This window comes from Monomorium pharaonis, chromosome 3 (assembly GCF_013373865.1).
Source record: "Monomorium pharaonis isolate MP-MQ-018 chromosome 3, ASM1337386v2, whole genome shotgun sequence".
In the NCBI taxonomy this organism is placed as follows: Eukaryota; Metazoa; Arthropoda; class Insecta; order Hymenoptera; family Formicidae; genus Monomorium; species Monomorium pharaonis.
In genome coordinates, this window is record NC_050469.1 from 8462442 (window position 1) to 8487075 (window position 24634).

The 24634-nt window shown below is 38.1% G+C and overlaps 1 protein-coding gene across 1 annotated transcript in view; it reads left to right on the forward strand.

The window, feature by feature from the left end:
- LOC105835619 (E3 ubiquitin-protein ligase MIB1) overlaps positions 1–24634 on the forward strand; it is a 375334-nt gene that overhangs the window by 348770 nt on the left and 1930 nt on the right. The window contains exons 10-14 of the mRNA XM_028193844.2: positions 18696–18915; positions 19728–20038; positions 22017–22191; positions 22882–23083; positions 23928–24085. Coding sequence (XP_028049645.1) covers positions 18696–18915; positions 19728–20038; positions 22017–22191; positions 22882–23083; positions 23928–24085 — 1066 coding nt within the window. The remainder of the gene's footprint in view (positions 1–18695; positions 18916–19727; positions 20039–22016; positions 22192–22881; positions 23084–23927; positions 24086–24634) is intronic.

The following is a 24634-nucleotide window of genomic DNA, read 5'->3' on the forward strand; positions in this document are numbered from 1 at the left end:
GTGGACATTAAGAACGGAGTGAAAAGCTTCCGATGCGGTATTACTTTCGTAGGATTTCTCATTTATATCTTATGAGATCTTCGGTAATTTAAAATTCGTATAAGAGATCGGGGTTTTATTTTATTCATTCAGTGACACTACAGTCCAAATCGGACCCGGGCCTTCTTTTCACGTATATCTATAGTGCGCACATAGATTGTACACAGATATACAGAACCTACAATTTGACGCCAATTTTCCGAACGGCTAAGATAAAAAGATTTCAAGGCATAAAATACTCTTGATAGTCTTCCATTCCGTCGGAAAAGGGAACGGACTGTAACAACAACAAATACAACTTGGTTTTAATTGGGATCAAACCCGGGACCTTCAACATAACAGACTAGTGCGCTACACTACGATCGCCTAAGTTTTGTTTCATAACTAAAATTTAAAATTAAAAATTCTTGCAAAAAAGGCGATTAATCGTCTTGGCCGGATTGTAAATCCGACGTAACGATATACGTGAGCCGCGATATTTCGGGGGTGGGCAACACTTGGCAGCACTGCCATTGGCGACCAGGTAGATGTCTAAATTCCGGTGAAAGGCTTCACGCGCGAAAACAAAGTTGGACCGCTGTCGACGTTAATTCTCGAGGTGCCGGGCCTTCGATCGTTAACACGATCGTTATCGCGCGACGATCAACGTCAATGGCGATGTACTCTTGCCGGCTGACGGCGATTCGGGCGCCATTAGCAACGACGGGGAATACGGTATCGTAAATGCACGGGGCTGAATTACAGGATCGTACATCTCGCGGTATTATTTATAGAAAGATATGCGCGACGATAATGGCCGCTGGCGTGCGGCCAGCGCCTCTGCGATTTTAGTATCGCGCGCAGCGCGGCGATTAATTTCGATTTTATATTTTATGTCATCGTCATTTATGTCACCACGACTGTGACCGCGTGACTATCTTGTTTGCGTTAGACGATGCTGTTTGCATTCTCCGTAAGTATATAGTAATGCAAATCCTCCTCTCAAACTTTGCCAGCGAAACGCGGAACGTCGCGTAGAAATGAGACGAGGCTCATGAATGAGACCCCAAACTATCAGGGGATCAGCGCAAACTTGCTCGCACTATTTGTGATATACATCGTCATGCCGTATCATCGCGTTTCGCATCATGCATCGTTGCAATTCGGCCAAGAATGCTGTTGATGATGCGATACCGAAATACATCCCGAGCGACATTACGAATTCCCGGTAGCTCCCAAGTGGCGCAAGTCCAATTTTCCTGTGATGCAGGATGGCAGAAAAAAACGTGACAATAATTCTTATTTTAACATCATTTTACCAGCCCACTTTGGGACCTGCGCGTTCTTTGTATTCAGTGTGTTTAGAGCTCGGTCGGTCTCGGGAATAATTTTCCAATAAAGCTCTAGCACTTTAATTAGAAATACCAAGATGAAACTTACATTGCTTGACAGCTAATAAGAGATTTTCTTCCAAAGCAGAATTACTTTTTACATTTCCGACGACAAATTTACAGTCGATTTTGCATCATCGACGCGGTGATTAGGAAAAACTTGTCACCTAGCTTGCCAACACGTTGCAACACAGCTCGATCCGTCTGCCTAACAATCTGCGGAGACGTTCGTGGATCCAAGTTAAACGTCCAACTTCTCTCGCGGCTTATACGTCGTCTGTCAACGACAGATTTCTCGATGTGAATTCGAAATTCATTTTTCCCGTGCCTGCATACCTCGCACGTACGACATAAACTTACGGTGTCACTTTTACCGGGCGAAGAAGAACTTGGTCGCGACGGTCGACTCCCCGACGTCTAAAATTACTGGCAACCGAAGACGTTGCCACGGTCCGCGAAGTCGATGCGGTCCGGTGAGCCGTGCGAAGCGAGTCTACGCGCTAATGCCGTCCTATTTTTGGACGTCATCTTCGTCGTCGTCGTCTACGTCTACGTCGGCGTCGGCGTCGGCGTCATGACGAAGATGACTCGAAGGCACAAGAAGAGGAACATACGAGAAAACGTTGCTTCTCTTTCTGACTTTGCACCTACGGATTCGGAATGGATAAAATCTGAATAAGCAGATCGGAATACATACTGCCAAAAAAAAAAAAAAAACTAGGAAAACCTGGAGTTTTCAGAGAATTTCTTTCTTATTCTTGAAGATCATGAATTTTTATGGAATTTTTATGGAACTGAAAGTCAGAGAAATTTTTAAATTTCACTTTTAAATTCTAACTTTTTTGACAAAATTATATTTTTATTATTTTTTTAATTTTTTGATAATACAAAATATCGGCGATTGATTAATAATAAATATATGGAATACACTTCCATATACATTCACATATATTCTCGCGTAACTCATGAGTTTTTATTAAAAAATAAATGACAATATTAAATAGTACATTGTTCTAAATTGGTCTTGTGTGTATAATTACGTTTCATTTTTAGTAAGCTACATTATTGCGGACAAGCCGTTATATGCTATTTAATTCACATTATTTCCTTTTAGTATTTTCTAAAATTTAACATTTAAAATTTCAGTAATCTTTTTGTATAATTAAAGAACATGATGAAATATTAATTTATTTTAAATCTGCATTTAAAAATTCTCCGATTTTACCCAGTATTTTGGAAACAAAATCTTGAAAAAACCAAGAATTCTCAGAGAATTCTTTCAACATAATTTGTGAGTATGAACTCTATAGATGTACAAATTAAGCCTCGTCTACAATGAGTCGTTAGTCGTTGATCGTAAGAAATTTAACCAATCGTGTTCGCTTATTCTTCTCCAAGATCAACTGTGATTGGTTAGATTTCTTACGACCAACGATTAATGACTCATTATAGATGAGGCATTATAATTTTGAAATTTGATAAACGGAAGAATGAAGCGTAGCGCATCTTTTAAAAATAATATATTTATATATTTTTTTCGAAATGTGTAGAAAGCAGGAAAATATTCCAAATTCTCACGAAGGTTTGCGACTAACGTTAACATTGCAATAGTTTCTCTACGCGGCAATAGATCCTACGCGGCTGTAATAACAAACGTATATTTTATTACTGCTCTTTTCTAATTTTGAAGTGATGTTATTTTAATTTTGACCCGAAGGGCAAAATGAATATTGAAATCTTACGAAATCTTCCGAGAGCTCTCGTTGAATAATTCATCTTTCAAATAACTCATCCTTCGAATAAAATCTTATCCTGCGCGTTAGTTTAGACTTTATCAGAATGTTAATCCAAAACTTATTAATTAACGTGTCTAACGTGGGGCCGGGATAAGTTGTGAAGAGAATGACGTCTGATCGAATTTATTCCGAGGTAAAATTTATTTGAAATTTTTGTCAAAGAGCCACTCGACACTTGATACACCCTCGTGTCTATCGCCGGAGCAATTTAATGATTTTAGCATGCGGTACATCACGGAGAATAATTAAAGAGAACATCGTTTCCCTCGTTTGCCGAGAGGTGGGGAGAAGAAAGATGAGGGGGGAAGCTTTTCCTTAGCGGAGGCGCCGCAGCCCGCGTCGCTCGTGTATCGGGTTACGAGTTTGTCGTTGAAAATAGCCTTTACTTGCGTACTAATGGCGAAGACTCGAAGTAACCCCGGTTGAGATACATGGCGCAGGTCGAAAGCTGCCGCGCGGCTCTCTCACTCTGTCTCTCGGAAGAATTGCCGGTTGGATCATCGCGCTGATGAAAGAAAACCGCGGAGAAACCGTTGGTAAAAGAAACAAGTTGCGACCTCGTTAATTATCATTGTTAATTTACGGTTACAGAAAGAAGAAATGAAACGTTATCTCGCCCGGAGTGACGTGATTTTTCTTGATTGTTCGCGATTCCGAATGTTGTTCCGAGAATCCAAGGAGAAGTCCCATTCTCTCGAAATCGAACATATACTTGCGAGTAATTTACATGCCGAATTTGATATATCCTCTTTTCTCAGAAAGACGATACACACGGCATATATACTCTCTCTCTCTCTCTCTCTATCTATCTATCTATCTCTGTCTCTTCTCTTTCTTTCGAATACACGCCCTCGGTCGTTTTTCTCGTCCGCAATCTCTCTCGTTGCAATTTCATTCTCGTGGCATTGAAACAGCCGCCGGCGCTTCTTCGCGAATAGACAAAACGATGGCGATAGTACAAGTACCTAGGAGATCCCCAATGCCGTTGGAATTCTATACGCGGCCGGGGGTATGGTATTTACTTACATCGAATCATGCGCCGAAATTACTTTTACCCCCTTTAGATACGCCACGAACGTTTCACTTGCAATCTCTCAAGCCCGCAAGAATCCGCTTGTTGCTAGAACGCGCATCCAAGCTTCTCCAGAATTATTTTCAAGTGTCTAGACGTTATTTAGGAAATTCTTGCCTTCATCCAGCCTGAAAGAGCGTCTATACATAGCATTGGAATAAAGCAGTGCCCTTTTCAAATATATTCGCGAATCGTATCTCTATGAAATTTTTCACTTTTGTTAAAAGCATACGGTGATTTTTTTCAAGTCTCCGAGTCTTAATAGACATCTTCTATTTCTCTTTTATGATTGAACAAATTTTTAGTAATCATAGAAAACGTTATATACATATTGTAAAAATTTGTTCTTCAGAATTTATTGGTCAGAATTGAGAATATAATCATAAATTATTATTTCAACATTTATCAAAATTAAAAAATTTGAAATTTTGTGATTTTTGCGTATAACAAGATGTTTACACATCACTTTAATTCCTTCGGGAGATCCTCGCGGAATACTTTTCGCGCATGAACGAGACAATCGTGCGATGTTTTAAGGAGATTTGCTGAAATCTAATGCACTTTCGTTCCATAGAACTATGATTTCCACGGCAGATATCTTAAAGCAACAACAATTCTTGCGCATTCTGTCGCGAGAGTCGAAAAAGTTTCCCTTTTCATTTGTTTTACTTGGAAACACGAATGGGTCTTGGTTTCAATTCTGACGAGGAAAAAGCCCTTCCAAAATACTTCAGAAAATACTTTCTGGCTCACGTTATGTAGATTTTTTTGGTACTTCCTATATACGGGGAAAGAAACGGAAGCCGCGACAGGAAGTTGGCGAAACGCGAGAGAAGAAAACATAAAGGGCCCGAAGGAAGCCACTTTTCAGGAAACCAGAATAAGAAACCTAGAAGCCATCCCTCTCGCAACCCCCTTCCCTCGTTCCCTCACGGTCATGGGGGCGGAACGTGCTCGCTTTTTGTCTTGTGACAAATCTGTGTAACTTTATTCGAGAGCGTCGCGAGAGAAGTTAATGCTGTTTGTCTCGCGGTAGCCCGAGGGAACGCGTGAATCGCGCGGCCAAAAAGTTTGCGGAATACCGAAAACAGGGTGAGCCAGCCTGACATGCCCCCGCTTTGCCACCGGAAACAGGCCAAGGATGGACGTTCTTTATTACGTCCTCGACGATCTTTATGTATTTTCTCGGATTTTTCTCCGACCCTTTCATTCTCGTATTATTTTCAACTAGTGAAAAAGAAGTTCCAATATAATTTTTTCGCCTTTAGTTATACATTTAATAATGTCCTTCAATTTATTTTTATAACTCGAAAATCTTAAAAACGAATAAATTTCTTAAGCTCGACATTAATTAAAAGGAATCTACCTGTGCTGAATAAATGCCTATTACTAAAAAACATAGTTTTATTACAGAGTCGAAAGAAAAAGTGACTTTTCGCGAAGCTGTATGCTCTTTTAATTTATGAATTCACATGGTGATTTTCTAGGGACTAAATAGTTAATGGGGGTTAATGGAGGATGGATTGATCGACTCAGCGAAATAAAGCATTCACGCCAGCGGCGGCCCGCGCAAAGTTACAGGTATATGTACGAGCAAAAAAAGCGGGCGTTTACACGGATAAACTCTCGAGTGTGCATCGTGCCGCGGAATTCAATATCGTCGGATGGAAATAAACGTTTTTTTTTTTTTTTTATACGGCACTTTCGCATTGGTGTTTTTGAAAAGAGCGATCTGGATCGACATTCGTTTGTGTCAGAACATGCATATGCAAAAATGTTTAATGTTCATGAAATTACGATTTTAATTACGAGGCATGATAAAAACGTAATAAAATTTAATTTGATATTAATTCATTTGCGCGCACGCTGAGAAAGAACGGACGTTTTGTTAAGTAATTACGACGAAAACATGCCAAGTTCTTTCATATCTAAAATAAAATTCGTCGCAAAGCCCAGCGAACGCGTATCCTTTCTTTTTTCCCCTCTTATTTTCTTTTTCATAGCTCTTCTGGAGCTTCGCCAAAGCGCGAGAAACCGGAAGAGTTGCACGAACTAATGACAACAGCGATTCAAAATACCGGATTATTATGGCCATTAAGAGCCCGATCGCAGCCTCCCTGTCGCTTTTACTTCGAGGAGACACGGGCGCTTTGAAACTCTGCACGAGCATCCGAGGTAGCAATTTGACGATGCAGTAAAACTTCCGCGCACTACGAATTTAAGACGAGCATTAATGGGCGTATTAATTAAGAACACATTAATTCCGATATCGCCGGAGAACTTTCTGCCTATCTACATCTTGCGATCTCACGCGTATTTTCTTCCCTAGCGTTACTATCTAGAAAACTACTTATTTTAAGATCCCTTTAATACATTTGTTATTAAACTTTGAAAAAACTTTCGGGAAACTTACATCTTAAATAAATTGCAATCAAATATAGAATCACAATTAATTCAATAATTTTTACTTTAACAGAGAAATTTGTATTATTTCAAAGTAATCATAACAGCATAAACTTTAATTTTAACTAGACCTCAGACAAAAGATTCAAATATGTTGTATGTTTGATTTATTTAAATAGTTCAAAGTAAAAACAATGACTATCTATTTCGAACTATCTGTTCAAACTGAAATTGGAAAAAAATTGAATGTATGTATTGAATGTATATATTGAAAACAAAAGGGTAGTGTTTCACGAATCTTTTTCCTTTTTACATTTACTAGACACCACGCGCGCTTCGCGTCTACTATTTGACTTTTCATTTTTTATTTTTTAAAAATAAATTGCGATAATTGTATAGATAACCATCTATACAAATTATCATTTGCTAATCCGCGATGACAGTCATTGTCACAATTTGACAATTGTCAAAATTCAATCGCAATGATAGTTATTCCCGCAACACGAAGTAAGCGCTGCGAAAAAACAAATCCGTAATTACATTAGAACTATAATAATTTCAAACTTTCGCATCTGTGAATTTAATTAAACAATTTGAACACTTTGAATTGCTTGTTGGAATTTTTAACGTTTGATTGAATGGTGCCCCCTGGAAATGCTTATATGACGTTCGGTCCTGGCCGCTCGACGTTTGGCTGCTGCCTTTGGCTGCTAGCTTCAGCTACATAATATGCAAACTATATGACAGATCACCCCGCCGTTTAAAAACCTCCTTGCATCAACGCCGTTGTAAAAAAAAATCGCACCCACGCGTCCATAAATGGCGGAAAAGACAAGTTATAAATTTGCGTGAAAGGAATGCGGGTCGTGATTTTGCCGCCTCGCATACCACGACGCGGGAAAGAATTATTGCGAAACGATAAGGGACAAAAAAAGAGACTTGGATGCTCTCCCAGCTCGTATAGCTGCACGGTGACGTAAGTCTTTAACGATGGTGATCGTGCGGAAAATTCTTTTGTGTCTGCAAGACACGTTGACAGCTAACGATCATCGATCTCGTCATTTCGGGAAGGACAGTGAACCAAATTAATTAATGCTAAACTAATTATCGCATTCTAACAGTGGTAGTGTAATATGTTGTATTTTAGACACGTGATATTGTTTGCTCGAGAAAAAGAGAAAATTAAAATCTGCCATCGAAAGTGATGACAGATTCATTCGTAATTGAATCCAACGGGGCAGATCGCGAACTTACGGAGGACATGAACGCGAGAGACGTAAACAGCCTTCAGCAGATGGGATATGTTTCAGCGCCAAAATATCTCTTTCTCCGCACCTACTTAAGGTCGACCGGCTAAAGACGGATAGACATGTTTTCGTCGGAGGAATCGAATAAGCAAAATAAACCGGACGGAATTCATTCAGGAAAAACGCGGCGTCGTCGTCGTCGTCGTCGTCGTCGTTGCCGACATCACCGTTCGTCCGTACTTCACGCCGAACGGAATCATTTTCATTCCTCCTTCGTATCCGTCTTCCCTCCCGATTGAAAACTTCTCACTCTCGATCTTAGGCGTATACATTTTCTCAAACAACAAATAGAATTGCTTGTCGAATTGGCAGTCGAGAAATCGAGAACACAGTTATATAATAAATATTATATCAAACGCGTGATTAATGCAGACGTTGAATTTTGTGTTCAGATTTGGCAATGAGAAATGTGAATTGGGTAAGTTCTATAAACTGTAGATTATTATTTATATGTTTAAATATACATTCTTACAAACGACGCATAAATTATTTAAAAAATCTATTAAAATATAATATATTAAAATGATTAAAACATTTGCAGTAAAGTAATTACATTGTAATTTGCTTTTCTTTGTAATACGTGCGCACTTTTTATACGAAAAGCTTGTTTAACGTAATACGATTTGAAAATTATTATACAGATTTATATTTAATATATATATATACATATATAACAAAATACGTTCTCTCCCCCCCCCTCCCCGAGAGAAAACTTTTTTAAGTAGTAATACGTGCTACAACGTTGCGGTTTGATAGTGAAGAGATTACAGATACAGTTTGGCAATTTTACCGAAAATCGAGTATGTATCTCTGTTATGAGTGCTTTTGCAAGAACACAGAAAATCGTGATTAAAGAGATTTATTTGTTGCCAATTTATTCGTTTATTCATCCAGAAATACCATTTAAATGTGGCTACAGCTAATGGAAGTATTTAAACTCTTCCACAGTTTGTTAAGCTCTTTTTTTATACTGTATAAAAATCACAATTTCATATGAGGTTATGAGAAGAATTCCATCAGGTGCTTGCTTTGCACAAGTAAAGAGTTTAATTACGCGTGTTTTTGATGCGAAACAGGACTCAAACAAAGATTAATTTTGATCGTAATTATGTATGAAGGAAATAAAGCTAATAGTGATAACGTATTAATTTACGCTACGTAACGAACGATGTTGTTAATGATAGAACTAATAATAATATTTGTGGTAGAGTAAACAACGTTCGTTAATAATTACAATATGGAAATACTGGACAGAAAGATGATGATAGAAACCTATACTTGCCGCGCCATAGCGCATATCACAGTGGAATTCGAGCACAGAGACATAAATAAATGCGTTGCACACAAAAGCAATTAGCAGACTGAGTAATTATCAAAATTACTGCAAAAATATCATCTAGAAAATTATCCAGTAAAAGATAAATGCGACAATGCTGTGAATGAAAAAGTGCTCCAGTGAACGAGTACAGAATTAAAAGATGAAGACTGTACACTCGTTAAATTCATTAGATTCCAAGAGTGTTTAGCATTGGCTTAGCTTTAATTCCGTCAATCCTTCGATCGCAATAAAATTTATATCTTTAGGAATTTAATTTTCCACTTCAACAAGCACCCTCTCGTGGAAGTCTCCTGGACACATCCATGGGCATGGGGAATGAGCTGAACCGCTCTATTCCCTCTCTCCCCCCTTTAACCCGAATTAAAATAGCCGACGAGTGCAGCGATCACGGGTGACCTACCCCGTGGTGCACCTGCGACTCGTCTGGCGGTGCCATCGCCGTCATATTTTATGCCGAAGTCATTTCCATCGCCGCGGAAAAGTTCCACCCCGCCCCGTTCGTTTCCCTCCCCTCCGCGCCTTTTGCAATAACTTTTAAAGGAACTCGGAATTAATATATTTTTTCCAGGAAGACCGCTGGCACTTTCTCAACCGCGATCGCCCTCTTTCTCTCTTCTTCTTCTCCTTTCTCGGTTAGGTATTGAACGCATAAATTACGTGACTTCCACTGAACGCGATCGAAGTATTTTCTTCCTTTTCCTTCGGTTTATTTTTTTACCTTGTTTTCTTTCTCTTTCTTTTGCCCTGCGTAAGTTCTCCTTTGTCATGTAATTTTCTTTTGTTATTGCGCTTTGTGCGTGTGATTATTGTTCTGCTCTTTCTTACGTCAATACACTCTCTATCTTGCAGTTCATCTTTATACTTAATACAAAGTTTCTTGTCTTTTTCCGTGAACCGCGATTTACTTGCTGCATACTGTATCTGTACAAGTTAATTTATACGCCGTCATTTGCATTCTGTATGTATTTTCTACAGCAGTGCTCGCCTCAGAGATGCACTTCAAGATAAATCTAAGTACTCGGTCCCTAATTTTATTATTTATATCATTGCTGTATCCTATTAGAAATTATTACCAAAATTAATAAAAATGAATTAATAAATGTGTTATTATATGTATATATATATATATAACGATTGTGACTAACGCAATTAGCTAATTGTGTTACGATTCAAATGAATTTATTATTAATAGCTATTAAATAGCTATTTAATTAATTAATTTGTTATTAATTGCTATTAGAAATTGTTTTATTCCGAAAGATACACGTTGTAGAAAAAGTTACATTCCTTTCACGACCGCGATCGCGAGGTTCAACGTTAGCGTAACTTTATCGTCGTCAGTTCTTGTGTCGCGACATTTCCTTTTTTTCTTCAACGCCTGCTGACATTCTCTTGTTCTTCGGCCGTGACGTTCGTCCACCCTGGTACCGATCCGGGACGTTTCAACCCCACGACGTCCAAACTTCACGGATAGAATTAGTTGGTAGTTGTGATTTAGTTTTGGTTCGATTACCTGCCTTCTCGGTGCTAGAAACCCCCTCCCCCACCTCTCCCCGTTTCAACTCCCCCGGGGCCTGACGACTAATCCTTTCATAGGTACTATCCTCCGAGAATTTCAATTTTCATCACGGCACGGACGGCGGCTGCGAGATTTCGTTAACCCTTAGCCCTTCTAAGATAAGCCATTTCACATACACAAGTTCAGCAGATATGTAGATAACGACTTTAAAACGCAATATCTTTCTTCCCGCGGGAAAGAAACAGTTTTTAATAAACGCGCAAAATGTACCTATATATAAGAAAAAATATTAAGCTAAATTTACAGTTTAATTTGTACAACTGTCAACTGTATTTCGCGAAAATCCTTTTGTTATAAAAAAAAGCGTGACATTGTGTATTAAAGTAATAAAAGGCGCTAAGAAAGAAACCAGGTGAAATTGCATTGCGACGCGCATTTAAGGTGCAAGTCAAACGTAAACACGTAGGGAAGGCGCGTAAATTCTGACGTTCGTTTCTCCAACTCTCCTCGCGGGGACTTTACTCGGTTTGTTTGTAGTATTTACGAGAATACGCTATTCGGAACGTTTCGCGCGAGAATCGGAAATGTGCCGGTCGAGGAGGGAACAACGTCACGAAGTGTGGCAGCTCCAGCAACGAGGCCAGAGAAAAATACGAGGAGGAGAGTAAGCGCGCTCGAGTAAGGAAAAACGAAATTAGAAGGACGCGGAAGCACTTTGAGAAGTTCCCCCCCCTCCCCCTCGCTTAATCCGGATCTAACTTCCGGTATTCGGTACTCACGGCAAATTCCAATTTTCGTCGGACACTTTGCCGATGAAGTTTTGCGAGACGACGGGCGTTGCTGGGTGAGTGAGGAAGAAAATTCCCGGCGTGCAAGAGATTTCGATTTTTCTCCCGTGAGTTCTCCCTTCGGTTTTAATCCCACCCGCGTGAAAGGAGAAACAAAGGGGGAAAAGGATGGGGGGAAAAAATCGCGAGAATGTAACGAGTCGCGAAGTAGGTGTATGAGGCGAGGGGGAAGAGGAAGGACGACGGTATCGGGGGCACCGGCTCTTTCGCTGGGTGCGCCAACTTCGATGGAGACGCCCGGAAATTGCGTCACGGTAACGACCGACGTTCCTCATGGTTTCTGCATATTAGAGCGCGTCCCATCCTCTCTCCCCGCGCGCCGTCGCCCACGAACGGACATCGCAACCGATTCGAGCCGACCCGGCTGTGCGTTCCTTCCTGATTCACCGATTCACTCGGTCGAATTCGCCGAATTTAAACTCAATCAGAATCAATGCGGAGGCTGTGCGCGAGGCATGCCTCCGAGAGAGCTCGCACAATAATAACGCGATGATAATAACGCGTCTATTAAATTTCGAGATAATTTACTCTCGGAGCTCCTCTGATTCTCCTCGCAGTCTTTCATTATTACATTCAGTCTTCGCAATTGGAATTAGAATTCCGTTATTAAAGTCCGCTCGAATTATGTAATCAAATATGACGTTTCAGCAGAGATTAAGTGCCATCAAGGGAATAAGAGAGTACTATCGAACACTGTGTATCTTGATTTAATCATGCGTCACGCGTGAATATAAATTTGTTTCGTAAAAGTGTGCTGCAGGATAGAAAAACGGAAAAAAAATATAGAGTGCAAATTTTCATTGTTTATTTATTTTTTTTTTTTTTCTTTCACGCGCGAAGAAAGGGACCCGATATGTCATCAGAAATTAGAAGCTAATTTATCTCACGCACGACGGACAGGAGGGTGTGGCACGAAAATTGGAGCTTTGTTTATTGCGCGGAGTTTGATCGAATCGGCGCGCGAATGACTGATAGAAAATCCGAATACTTGGGAACCATCGAAACCGGAGAGGGAGGAGTGCCGCCGTTGGGCAAACGAAAGGGAAGATAAATGGAATTCCGCCGGAATTCCGCGAGGCTGCGGCGGATAAATGTTTTAGGGACTGGCTGGCCCTTGTGGTTTCTCAGTAATCCGTCGGTGAATGCCACAAGTGAAGATTCTCGTCGAAAGATCGCAGCTTCCGATTTTATCTTAGCGCTAAATGAACGCGAGTAAGCCATTATCCCATTGCGATGGAAGGTGCAGTCGATTGAAAGAAATCGCGCTTGTGTATACGGTACAACAATATCTGAATCATATTTTTGTTATATAAAAAATGATGTTAAAATGTCTAAAAGTTTAGTTACATTTATATTTGAAAATTATTTTCATTACACCATTAAAATAATTGTGTAGAACGGTCCAACTAGTTGCTAATAGAGTGTCAAAATTTTTATGGCACTCTTTATAATGTTTGAACGACTTTTATAATTATTTTGATGATTCAACAAAATTCAAATACGAATTTAAATTTTTTAATATCTCAGCAAATCCTGTTTTTTCTATATACATGTTAAGCTGGGAAAAAATATTTAGAGAAATATTTTATTCCTGGCATACTCAGCATTATAGTAAATAATGAAATACTGAATGATTATTTATGAGGAAGCTAATAGAAAATTGCAGTAAATTGTAAAGAATAAAATTATAAATGTATATAATAGATAACAAAGCATTAGAAGCAATTAAAAAGCAAATGCGAGTAAAGCATAAAAAAGAAAAGTGATTTCTTATTTAGCGAAAGCTTTAAAGACCCTTTCCTAATATATTATGATTGATTAAGATACAATAAATGCCATTGCACGTACATTTCTTTAATTGTAACCATAAGAAATTGAGCAATACGATTGGTTAATTCGGTCGGTTACGGCTAATTTGAGCAATATCAAAATCTTACGATTACGATTAAGGAAATGTACATGCAATCACCTTAAGCAACAAATGTATAGTAATTATAATATACGTATTTTATACTAAATAGAAATGAAGCAAGTTTTATTTGCATGTTTTTCTTTAGGTAAATTATGCAATTGCTCACAATTTACCTAAAGAGAAATATGCAAATAAAACTTGCTTAATTTTTCTCCTAGATTTCTGTCCTACATTTCTCTGTTCTTCATTATGACTCTTGTTTTTCTAATCTGAGAAAAAAGTATTTAATATTTGTGACTATAATTATATAGTAAAAGAATTACGGTTAGGAGGTCCAATTTTTACAGTTATATTATTATTATTATGTTAGTAATAATAACGTGTTATTCTATTATCTAAACAAAAAAAATTTACTATAAATTATGATAACTTTAAATGCTAATATAGTAGTATATGGATGATAAAAGTAACATATCTATATTTTTATATACAAGAACATCACTAATACTGGCATATTACTTTGTTTTTTTTAATATATTATAGTATTTCTCGAACAAAAGCTGAAAATAGAACTTTGAAAACATGCCTTAAAAATAGAAGGTCTTAACAAATTATAGCAATTGTTATAATACTGTTTTATATTTTGTAATAATTAATGTTTTTGCAACATGACGAAAAATAAACGTCTGAGAAATTCCCCAAAATTAACATAGTAGTTTATATTCCTTTTTTTTATTAACATAAGTTATTTATACAAAAAATTTATAAATTAATATACACATGAGGACTTATAAAGATCTTTCACTTCGATGGCGAACATTCTTTTGTCAATTATACAAATATCTTATGCTATTACGTAAGATGCATGTAGCGCAACTGTATATAAAAATTAAATTCGTCTTTAGTAGATTTTATATAGAAGAAAAGCCATTAATACATGAATTGTGCATTTTTATTTGTTTAATTACTTAAGTAGTCCATTATTTTTATCAGTATTAGTATAGTGCAGTAATTAGTCCTCGAGAAATAAGGGGATGCACCTTTAGGAGACTCACGCCAGTATTAACAACGTTTCTCTAGCAGATACAATCACAATTATAGTGAATATAATTATTTTTTAAACACGTTTGCTTAATATGTACATGTAATTTGCATGATTAAAGAACAACGGTAATTATATAGTTATCGAAAATGACTATAAGTTATATTAATTAAATTGTAATAATTGCAACTATCTTTTTTTCTCAGTGTGCCTTCTAATATTTTAACTTCCTTTTTTAATTACTAATCTCTATCGATGGTACAACGTACTTGACCAATGACATTGCATTCTCGTGGGCTATTAATCCGCTGATAATTCCCCTCTCCTTCTTTCTTGAATCGGACGCAAAACAATTCCGCGTTTCGACAATGACAAATCGAGCGAGAATTATTTCCCCGCCGCGGCTCGCTCAACTCACTGTGGCCGCTCTCGAGATCATCTTCTCTTTCTCTCTCTCTCTCTCTTTCTCTCTCTCTCTCTCTCTTTCTCTCTCTCTCTTTCTCGGCCTCAAAATCTTCTCTCAATATCACTCACGACGAACGGATGGAGGAATCGCAGCTGCAGGAATTCGCGACGACGACGCCGACGGCAACGGCAACGGTGGCAGTGGCGGCGAATATACCGAAATAATCACGCTATATTTAGCGAGGCGCGTTGCGCGCAAGCGGTGCGACGATTCCGCGTGCGATCTCGCGCGCGTTTCGCTCATCCCGACGAGCTATCGAGCGGCGATCGGCACAACGGAGAATTACGCGATATCGATCGAACGATGATGACAACGACAGCGAAGAAGCGATCCCGAGAGAGTTTCTCTCTCTCCCGTTTTCTCCTGCCCCCCTGCCTCCCATCCCCTCTTTTCTCTCCTCTCGGGTCGACTGCTCTCGTTGTCTCATTTTGCACACGCTCGTGTCAATTATATTTAGCGTGTCGCCGCGTGATCTCACTGACTCACTGCACGCCGCGCGGAACACACGCGCGGAGTCCGAGGCGCCGCGCGAGCCTCGGGAGGAACACAGAGGCACGCGTGTTGCGTTGTCGCCCGTCGGGGCCCGTCGTGATATCGAAGTGAGAGAGAGAGAGAGATTCTCGGTAGAGACACACCGCCGACTCCACGATGATGCCACGGTCGTCGCTGACTCACTAAATGCCCCGATATATGCGCGCGCGAATCGCGCGTGCGACGGTGGCGGCTACAAGCTCGCCGCAACTCGCTACGATGACGCGAACGCGCGGCCGGAGCGAGCGACGGAACCGGCGCGGAGTCCCCGCACATCCGGGATTTTAATTCGCGTCTCTCTGAAAACTGATTTGCCCGATCCGGGCTGAAACTCAATCCGCAAAATGAATGCAAAAAGACAAATATTGAAAGATGAAACTGAAAGGAAAAAAATGCTTCTGGTCCCCGTTGATCCCGATGCGACATGACAACGGACGGTGGATTCGGAGTCGCGAGGGATTTAGCCGCGAGCACTCGTGTGTCGCGGCGTATTAACGATATTGAATATAGCATACGTCGGGAGTGCGGCTAACGACGGTTCATTGATGCCAATAAAGGACGGAACGGGGGGACTTTTGTCCGCGCCGTCGACGGGCGACGGGAAATTAATCGCGGTAATAATATCACGCGTCGCGATGTACGGCGCCTAAGTGGAGGCGGCGCGTGTATTTCATCGCGGGCCGCGAGAGAAGACGATTGCGACGAATTCCGTCTTTGAATGCGAGCGCGAAATGCGGCGGAATGATATTAAACCGAGGAGGAGACTGACAGGAGGGACGCAATAACCAGGGCGTCGCTCGCTCGCTCGCTTATTTCTATTTATTACGCGCGAGGCTGTCGTTGTAATTGCGTTAATTATCGGCGGCCTTAAATCAACGTCGCCGCGCCTTTCATTCACACGCGAGATGTACCTACGTATAAAACACGAACGCAAATTTTGAACCGAGGACAATAAATTCCTTCTGACAACGTGTTGGAATTAAATAGGAAAAATCCGGAGAAAGAGAGAGATCTGTTAGTAAAAAAATAAAAAAAACATTGAATCTTAATCCTAAAAGGAAAATCGCGCCTTTCTGTCTTCCTAGCCAGAACCCTTTATAATCATTACAATTACAATTTGGTGCTCGCTGCAAACACATCGTAATAAATATATAAAAAAAGTTTTGTTAAAATATCAAAAAAGTTCGATAGATACAGATTTAATAATAATTTTGTTGGACCGTCAAAATAATTTTGTGGTGTTCTCAAGCATAATGAAATAAAACAACCTTTAATGATCCAACAAAATTAATTTTAGATTTGTGTCACATGCTACATTTTTAGACACTTCAGCAAACTGTTCTTTCTGTGTGCCACATAATTTCCATATTACGTCCATGTATTATTTTACGTATCTCATTTTCTCTCAGATCAATTAAGGTGTAATTACGTTACGAGCGTGGCCTAATTGTTGCAGCTAAACTCGATTGAAACGAGCGCACAATACCTGTTATTCGCGAGGTGCAGAGAGCATACATTTTTTTTTTTAATTGCTCTAGAGACAATGCCGGCGTGAGCCGAACGACTTTAATCGCTATGTTATTCCGATCGTTTCGCTCGTAATTATTTCGGCAAGCCGTGAGAATTGAGGCGGGAAGAAAAAAAAAGGAGAGCCGCGGTACAATGAGAGCGGAATGAAATCAGCGGGGCCGGTCAACGATGCAATAAAATCGCGCGCGCGCCGTTGATGCCGAGCACGAGTACGTATCCGGACATAATTGGCAAAGTAATCGATTTATGGTTATTAACGCGGTAACGGTAACACTCGCGGCTATTTGCATATTCATGACAAGGAGAGTCGGCTACGATTCGCGGCTGCTGCTGGTGCTGCTGCTGCTGCTGCTGCCACAGGTCGAGATGCTGCAATCGCAGCACTTAGATGCAAAACGCGCATCCCTTAGACCACATTAATGAAAAACGACGCCGCTTACGCGTCGTAAAAATTTTATGGCCTCCAGTAGAGCGAGAGATCGACATCTATAACAGCATTACGCGAATTTAACGCGAATATTATTACTCCCATATGATTCCCGCAAGCATATATGTATACGTTAATACAATCGATTTGTGAACAATAACTTTTTACAAATTAATTTACTCTAAAATAGTAAAATAAATAAATCAATTAATCAAATTATTAATTGCACAGGGTTTCATTAAATTATATTATAAGATTTATGCACTGTTAATCTTTCTCTCCGTATAATTTGATTTATCGCAAAAAATATATAAATTTATTATTTTTTAAATTTTACTTTTTATCCAAATAATTATTGTCCTTGATAACAATACAAAAATATTGCCTAATTACCGAAATTTCCACAAAATCCTGTAGTCGGGATTCTAATTCCACGAAACTATCGTGGCATAATTAACGAGACATCTCTCTAAAGGATGAAAAAGAGAATATGACGAGATACGGCCTCCCGAGCCGTTTATGAGATATTTCGAAACATATGCAGGAATCACATGTGTGATGAGACACACGCCGATCTTTCATGCCACAGCAATGGCCACCGCCTCGGAGAGGTCTCCTCGGCGGAGGCCTTGTTGAAAAACAGCTGTCCCCGTCTCTCTTTGCCACCTTACCATGGGGTCCCATCCCTCGCTACAGCGAGTAGTTGGAAATGTACGCGAGATACACGGAAGTGTATCATATAACAAGAAAATTTTTGGAAATATGATGTGCTGCCGGCAAGCAAATGGAATTAAACGTATTGTATATTGTATTTTCGAAAAATTCCTCTATGAAACGAATATATGTTGGTATTAAAATGTCAAAATATAATTAACACAAAATATAATACGCATATAATGTAATAAAGAAAACATGTGCATTTGTACGTAAGATGTTTTAATCATAACGTTTCTAAAAAGAGGACATCGAAAATTCGGGCAACTCGTTACAAGATAATTTGTACTATGTTTACTAATGTGACGGAAATGAATTTTCCGCTTTAAAAGTGCAATCATGATCTTTTACTTAATGTCTTGCATTTTGTTGGATTTCAGTGCGATGCGGGTCCTGCTGTCGAAATTGCCGCGACCCTGGATCGTCGACGAGAAGAAAGATGATGGTTATACTGCTCTTCACTTGGCTGCCCTTAACAATCACGTGGAGGTCGCAGAGCAATTAGCACGCGCTGGAAAAGCTGATCTGGACCTGCAAAACGTGAACCTGCAAACTGCCCTGCATTTGGCAGTCGAGCGGCAACACACGCAGATCGTCCGGGTACGTATGTTCCGCGAACAGTTGCGAGAATTGTTCGTTACAATTTCATTATTAATTTTGGAAAATCTTGTGGAAATTGTACAATAAATAATAATTAAATTCCTGTACGAAGAAAAGTTTTTTTTCGTAAAAAAACGGCTGAAGTACTTAAAAATTTACTGTTTAAAAGTTTTATAAATACACGGATCTGAAATGGATTTTATTGTGGAGCATCAAGTAATTAGGATGCGTTACAAGAAATGTCACAACAGATTTTGACTTTTAGCAACCAGCTTGAATATTCCCTACACAATTATTTTAATTATTTTAAGATTTGTATCTGCTTTTTTATGCGATACTTTAATAGAATAATTTTTTTTTGTATAAATAATTCAAATAAGAAAAAACGAGACTTTCCCAATTAAAGGTTAAAATCTAGATATGTAATAATATTTAGGTCTAGCTGGAGTGATATTTTTTTCTATAAATTTGTTATACAATAGTACCTTCAGATTCTTATTAACATTATTATTATTAAATTACTAGTCTACTTTAAGATTGTGTTTTAAAACCGACAATTAATCGATACACAGTTTACAAAATTGAAAGTGCATATAAATTTACAAAAAATATTTAGATTCTAAATAATTTCATAATTATTTTAAATAATTAGATTTTAAATAATTATGAAATTCTTCATAATGTCGAATGCTAAGATAAAATCTTTTGATCGATAATAGGAAAATTTCGCGCGATAATAGGAAAATTTCATTGCTCTTTCCGTGGAGAAAAATTGATAGTTCATTTTGTGATAATTTATTTAATCGCCGCAGCTATTGGTTCGCGAAGGCGCAAATCTTAACGTCGCCGATAAGGATGGGGACACGCCTTTACATGAGGCCCTTCGACATCACACGCTGTCACAATTACGGCAGCTGCAGGACGTACAGGACGTTGGACGATTGCTGATGGGTCTGGGTACTCAGGGCCAAGACAAGAAGAGTAGCTCCTTTATTGCGTGTTTCCTCGCGGCGCACGGCGCCGACCTGGAGTTGAAGAACAAAAAGGGCCAGACACCTTTAGATCTTTGCCCGGATCCGAATCTCTGCAAGACTCTCACTACCTGTCACAAGGATAAGAAATCGTTAGTATTCAAAAGAGAAAAAAAATTGTTTTTTCTGACCTCTTTGCTTCTCTTAATATTAAAGTGGATTTTAGAAAAAAACACCTATTTTATAAAAAAATATTGTTGAATACACATAATAATACAGAGTCTTCCAAATTTTGCTCAACATAACAATTTGTTAGCGAAATTTATGCACTAAAAATTTTTTTGTTAGTAAATATATTTTTATATCATTTTCTTGATTAAAAAAATATTTTGTAAGTTTATAAAAAAATTATTTTATACTTGTAATAACGTGTGTAGCATCTCAAAGTTTAGCATCTCATAAAAATACTGCAGAATTACTTGCATCCAGCATAGTTCTACAGTTCTTTATAAGTTTCAACAATAGTTCTATTGAATTGCCTATTTTAATTAAATTTTTATAAATGAGATGCTAACTTCCAAAATCACATAATAGCATCTCACGGTATTTCGAATATACGACCACAGAGAACACTAAATCTATAGAGTTTTATCGTTTAGAGACGTCCTATCAATAGTTCTGATGATTAAATTAATAAAAAAAAAATTTTTTTGTTACAAAATATACGTATATATGCGTATACGTCTACGCACGTGGATTTGGTGTAACTGGCATCTCAGATAGACAAAATTAATTAATTTAAAAAATTTAGAAAGTATTTTTCAACAACCATCTTGATGGAAAACTTGTATTTATAGGTCTAGACATGAGATCCTGGTCGAATATCGACAGTTCTATTTATTTTAATGCAGTTCTCATATAGTTCCGGACGCGTACAATAATTTTTTAAAAAGTTTCGGTGATATAATTAATTAAAACATTTTTTAAACTATTTTAAATTATTTTGCCCGGAAAACTTGAATTTTGAGGGCTAGACGTGAGATGCTGGTCCAATATCGACAGTTCTATTTCTTTTAACACAGTTCCCATATAGATACGGACGCGTACAATAATTTTCTAAAAATTTTCGGTAACATAAATAATTAAAACATTTTTTAAACAATTATTTTGCCCGAAAAATTTGAATTTTGAGGGCAAGACGTGAGATACTGTCTCTCCCGGTCTCTCCCCGTCTTTACCCGTCTCTCCCGATCTCTCCCCGTCTCTCCCGGTTTCTTTCCGTCTCTCCCGGTCTCTCCCCGTCTCTCCCGGTCTCTCCCCGTCTCTCCCGATCTCTCCCGGTCTTTCCCCGTCTCTTCCGATCTCTCCCGGTCTCTCCCCGTCTTTCCCGGTCTCTCCCGGTCTCTCCCCGTCTCTCCCAATCTCTCCCGGTCTCTACCCGTCTCTTCCGATCTCTCCCGGTCTCTCCCCGTCTCTCCCAATCTCTCCCGGTCTCTACCCGTCTTTCCCGGTCTCTCCCCTGTCTACCAAATCCACGTGCGCAGACGTATACGCATATATACGTATGTTTTGTAACAAAAAAATTTTTTTAATTAATTTAATCATCAGAACTATTGACAGGACGTCTTTAAACAATAGCACTTTATAGATTTAGTCTTCTCTGTGGTCGTATATTCGAAATACGGTGAGATGCTATTATGTGATTTTGGAAGTTAGCATCTCATTTATAAAAATTTATTTAAAATACGTAATTCAACGGAACTATTGTTGAAACCTATCAAGAACTGTAGAACTATGCTGGATGCAAGTAATTCTGCAGTATTTTTATGAAATGCTAAACTTTGAGGTGCTAACTTCACACACGTCTTGTAATATTTATTTAAATATGGGAAATGGTACTAAAATTAATTTACTTAATATAAAAATTTTTTTACGCAAATTTTAATTTATTTAACATATCATAATTTAATAAGAGAGTACGAAAGATTTGATGAAGTAGTATTAAAATGCGAATTTGCCATCGATATTGCCTCCTTATATGTTCCACGTGTAATTCCCTGTGCAATTATATCATACATCACAGTGTCACTTAGTATAATGTTCAGTAATGTGCAGCTTCTATTTCCATAGACACGACATTGAAACGATTGTCCCATCGGCAGCAATCGACGAGTGTCTCGTATGCTCCGATGGCAAACGAGAAATGCTGTTTAGTCCCTGTGGACACGTGGCTTGTTGTAATGTCTGTGCACCGAGAGTGAAGAAATGTCTGATTTGTCGTGAGAACGTTCTTTCTCGAGTGAAGGTAAAATATCGCTATTTTATTTATGTTACATATAGTTTTTTTGTCAAGTGTTTAAACTGTACATTTTGCAAAAGAAAATCATGCAAATTTTGTTTTCAATTTTCAAAAATTTGTTACTATGAATGAACTATTATATGTGAATTTTTATTTCTTTAGTTATTTACGTGCATTACATTTTTATCAGTATTAACACAATGCAACTTTCAGTTTAAAAAAAAATGTAAAAGCGATCTTCTATTTTTATTTTAAAAACTTATTTTTTATTTAGGAATAATTTTTACATTAAATTTATAGATTTAGACAAATTCTTTGTTAATTGTCTTTACATTGTTCTTGTCAATGAACGTTTTTCCTCTTCTTTATCGGTTCTATAAATTAAAAAAAAATTAAACTTTTCTCTAAGAAAGAAAAATCAATTTTATCTTTATGCATAATATATTTCCACGTTTATGCAAACATCTTTTCTGTAATCTTAATTTAATCTTCCGTAAACCGTGCTGAAGTTTTAATCGCGCAATGAATTACTCCTGCCGGCGATCTGACCTGATATGCCATGCTTGTCGCGTAGATCAACGATTGTTAACCAAATATATAGTTTCCGTTCCAGCCTATAGAATAGATCGAAACTCAACGCTATATACATTATCCACCACCTATATCTTCGCGTAATAAGGGACAATTTGTTCATAGATCGAAGAATGCGTGGTGTGTTCGGATCGCAAGGCGGGCGTGTTGTTCCGTCCTTGCGGGCACATGTGCGCCTGCGAGAGCTGCGCTGCCCTAATGAAGAAGTGCGTGCAATGCCGGGCCCAGATACAGCACATGGTACCGCTCTCGGTCTGCTGCGGCGGTGGCGGAGATGTCACCTACGTGAAGGGGTGCAACGTTTCAGGTATCAACGTCTGCTTCGCGCACGATGTTTCGTTTCACAGCCTCTAATCGCGCGGAATATATTGAACTGTTCCCACATAACGATTAGATAGCTTGTCTCTAATCTCGCTTTGAATATACCGAACTATTCCCAGAACGCATTTGCACGTGCAGTTTCTACCTTCCAATAATTAAGATAACGACGAACGAGATCAAAGGATGAAAATCACGTTTTAAACGTAGTGATCACAAAAGTAACTCTAACCAACATGCGTATATCTGATATTTTGAATGGGACCGGTTGTTCCAACTTCTTGCTAAACTGATCTATCAGGTAAATGTGTCTTTTATTCATTTAAAGAAAAAAATAAAGGTAAACATATGCTTATCTGACAAATAAGTTTACCAAGGAGTTGGAACACTCGGGCCAAAATGTAGAGTATTTTAAATATGTGTGTAAAGTATTTCTTTATATTTCTTTTTTTTTTTTGTTGACATCTCATAATACAAACTGCTCTACGTTTATATTAAAAAGGTCACTACAACTGTTAATGAATAAAAAATATTTAATATAATTATTCTTTCAAATAAAATATAATATAAATATAAATAATAATAATTTAGTCAAATTTGTACGTAAAATTAAATTTAAAAAACTAATTAATTTGTAATTTGTTATTTTGAAGTTCTATTATGTATGTTAATTCCAATATTCTAGTTAAATTATTTATTTTATTATTGTTTTAATAATGTTAATTGTATTGTCAGTAAAAATATGAATTGATAAATGAGAACATCACTTTGCAACAAATAGAAACTTTTTTCTTGTACTTTATTTTTTTTTAACCGACTGTTATGCTTTGAAGGAACAATAACTGAAGTCAAGGTAGATCCCGAGGAGGAACCGACGCCCTCGAACAACACCGGGGTTGGGGAAGCTCTCCTAATGAACAACGGCAGCCGAGATACTTCCCACAGCGACATACAAAAACTACAGCAGCAATTGCAGGACATCAAGGAGCAGGTACGTGTCCCTTCCGCGTCTCGCTTCGTTATGCGCCGCTTTAATGAAACGAATAATTTAATTTGTGTCGAAGAAAGAAGACCGCATCGCGCTCTGTACAATTACCTTTCGCTCTCGAAGAACCGAAATACGTTTTCCCTCCGACTATATTTCAAGCCTTCTTGTCGCGAGTATCACAACAACTTTGTAACTCTTCTTTTAGTTTTTACTTTTTATTAGTTTCAAAAAAATTTAAAAAAAAAGCAATGTAATTATTACGTTTGACCTGACTGACTCTAATATATTCAACAAATAGCGCACTTTGTTGAATATATTAGAGGCCAGTCAAGTCAAATGTAATAATTACATTGTTTTTTTTTTGTAATAATCATTTTATTGTTAAAAATTAAAAAAGTTAAGTCATTAATGGAATTAGAAGAATTTGATGAGAACAATTAATTTTTTCAAATTTTGAATAAAGTTTTAAGGTTCTAAGATTTCATGAAAATCAAAACAATATATATGTATTTAAATATTAAGAACGAAAGATTCCAAATTGAAAGAAACTTA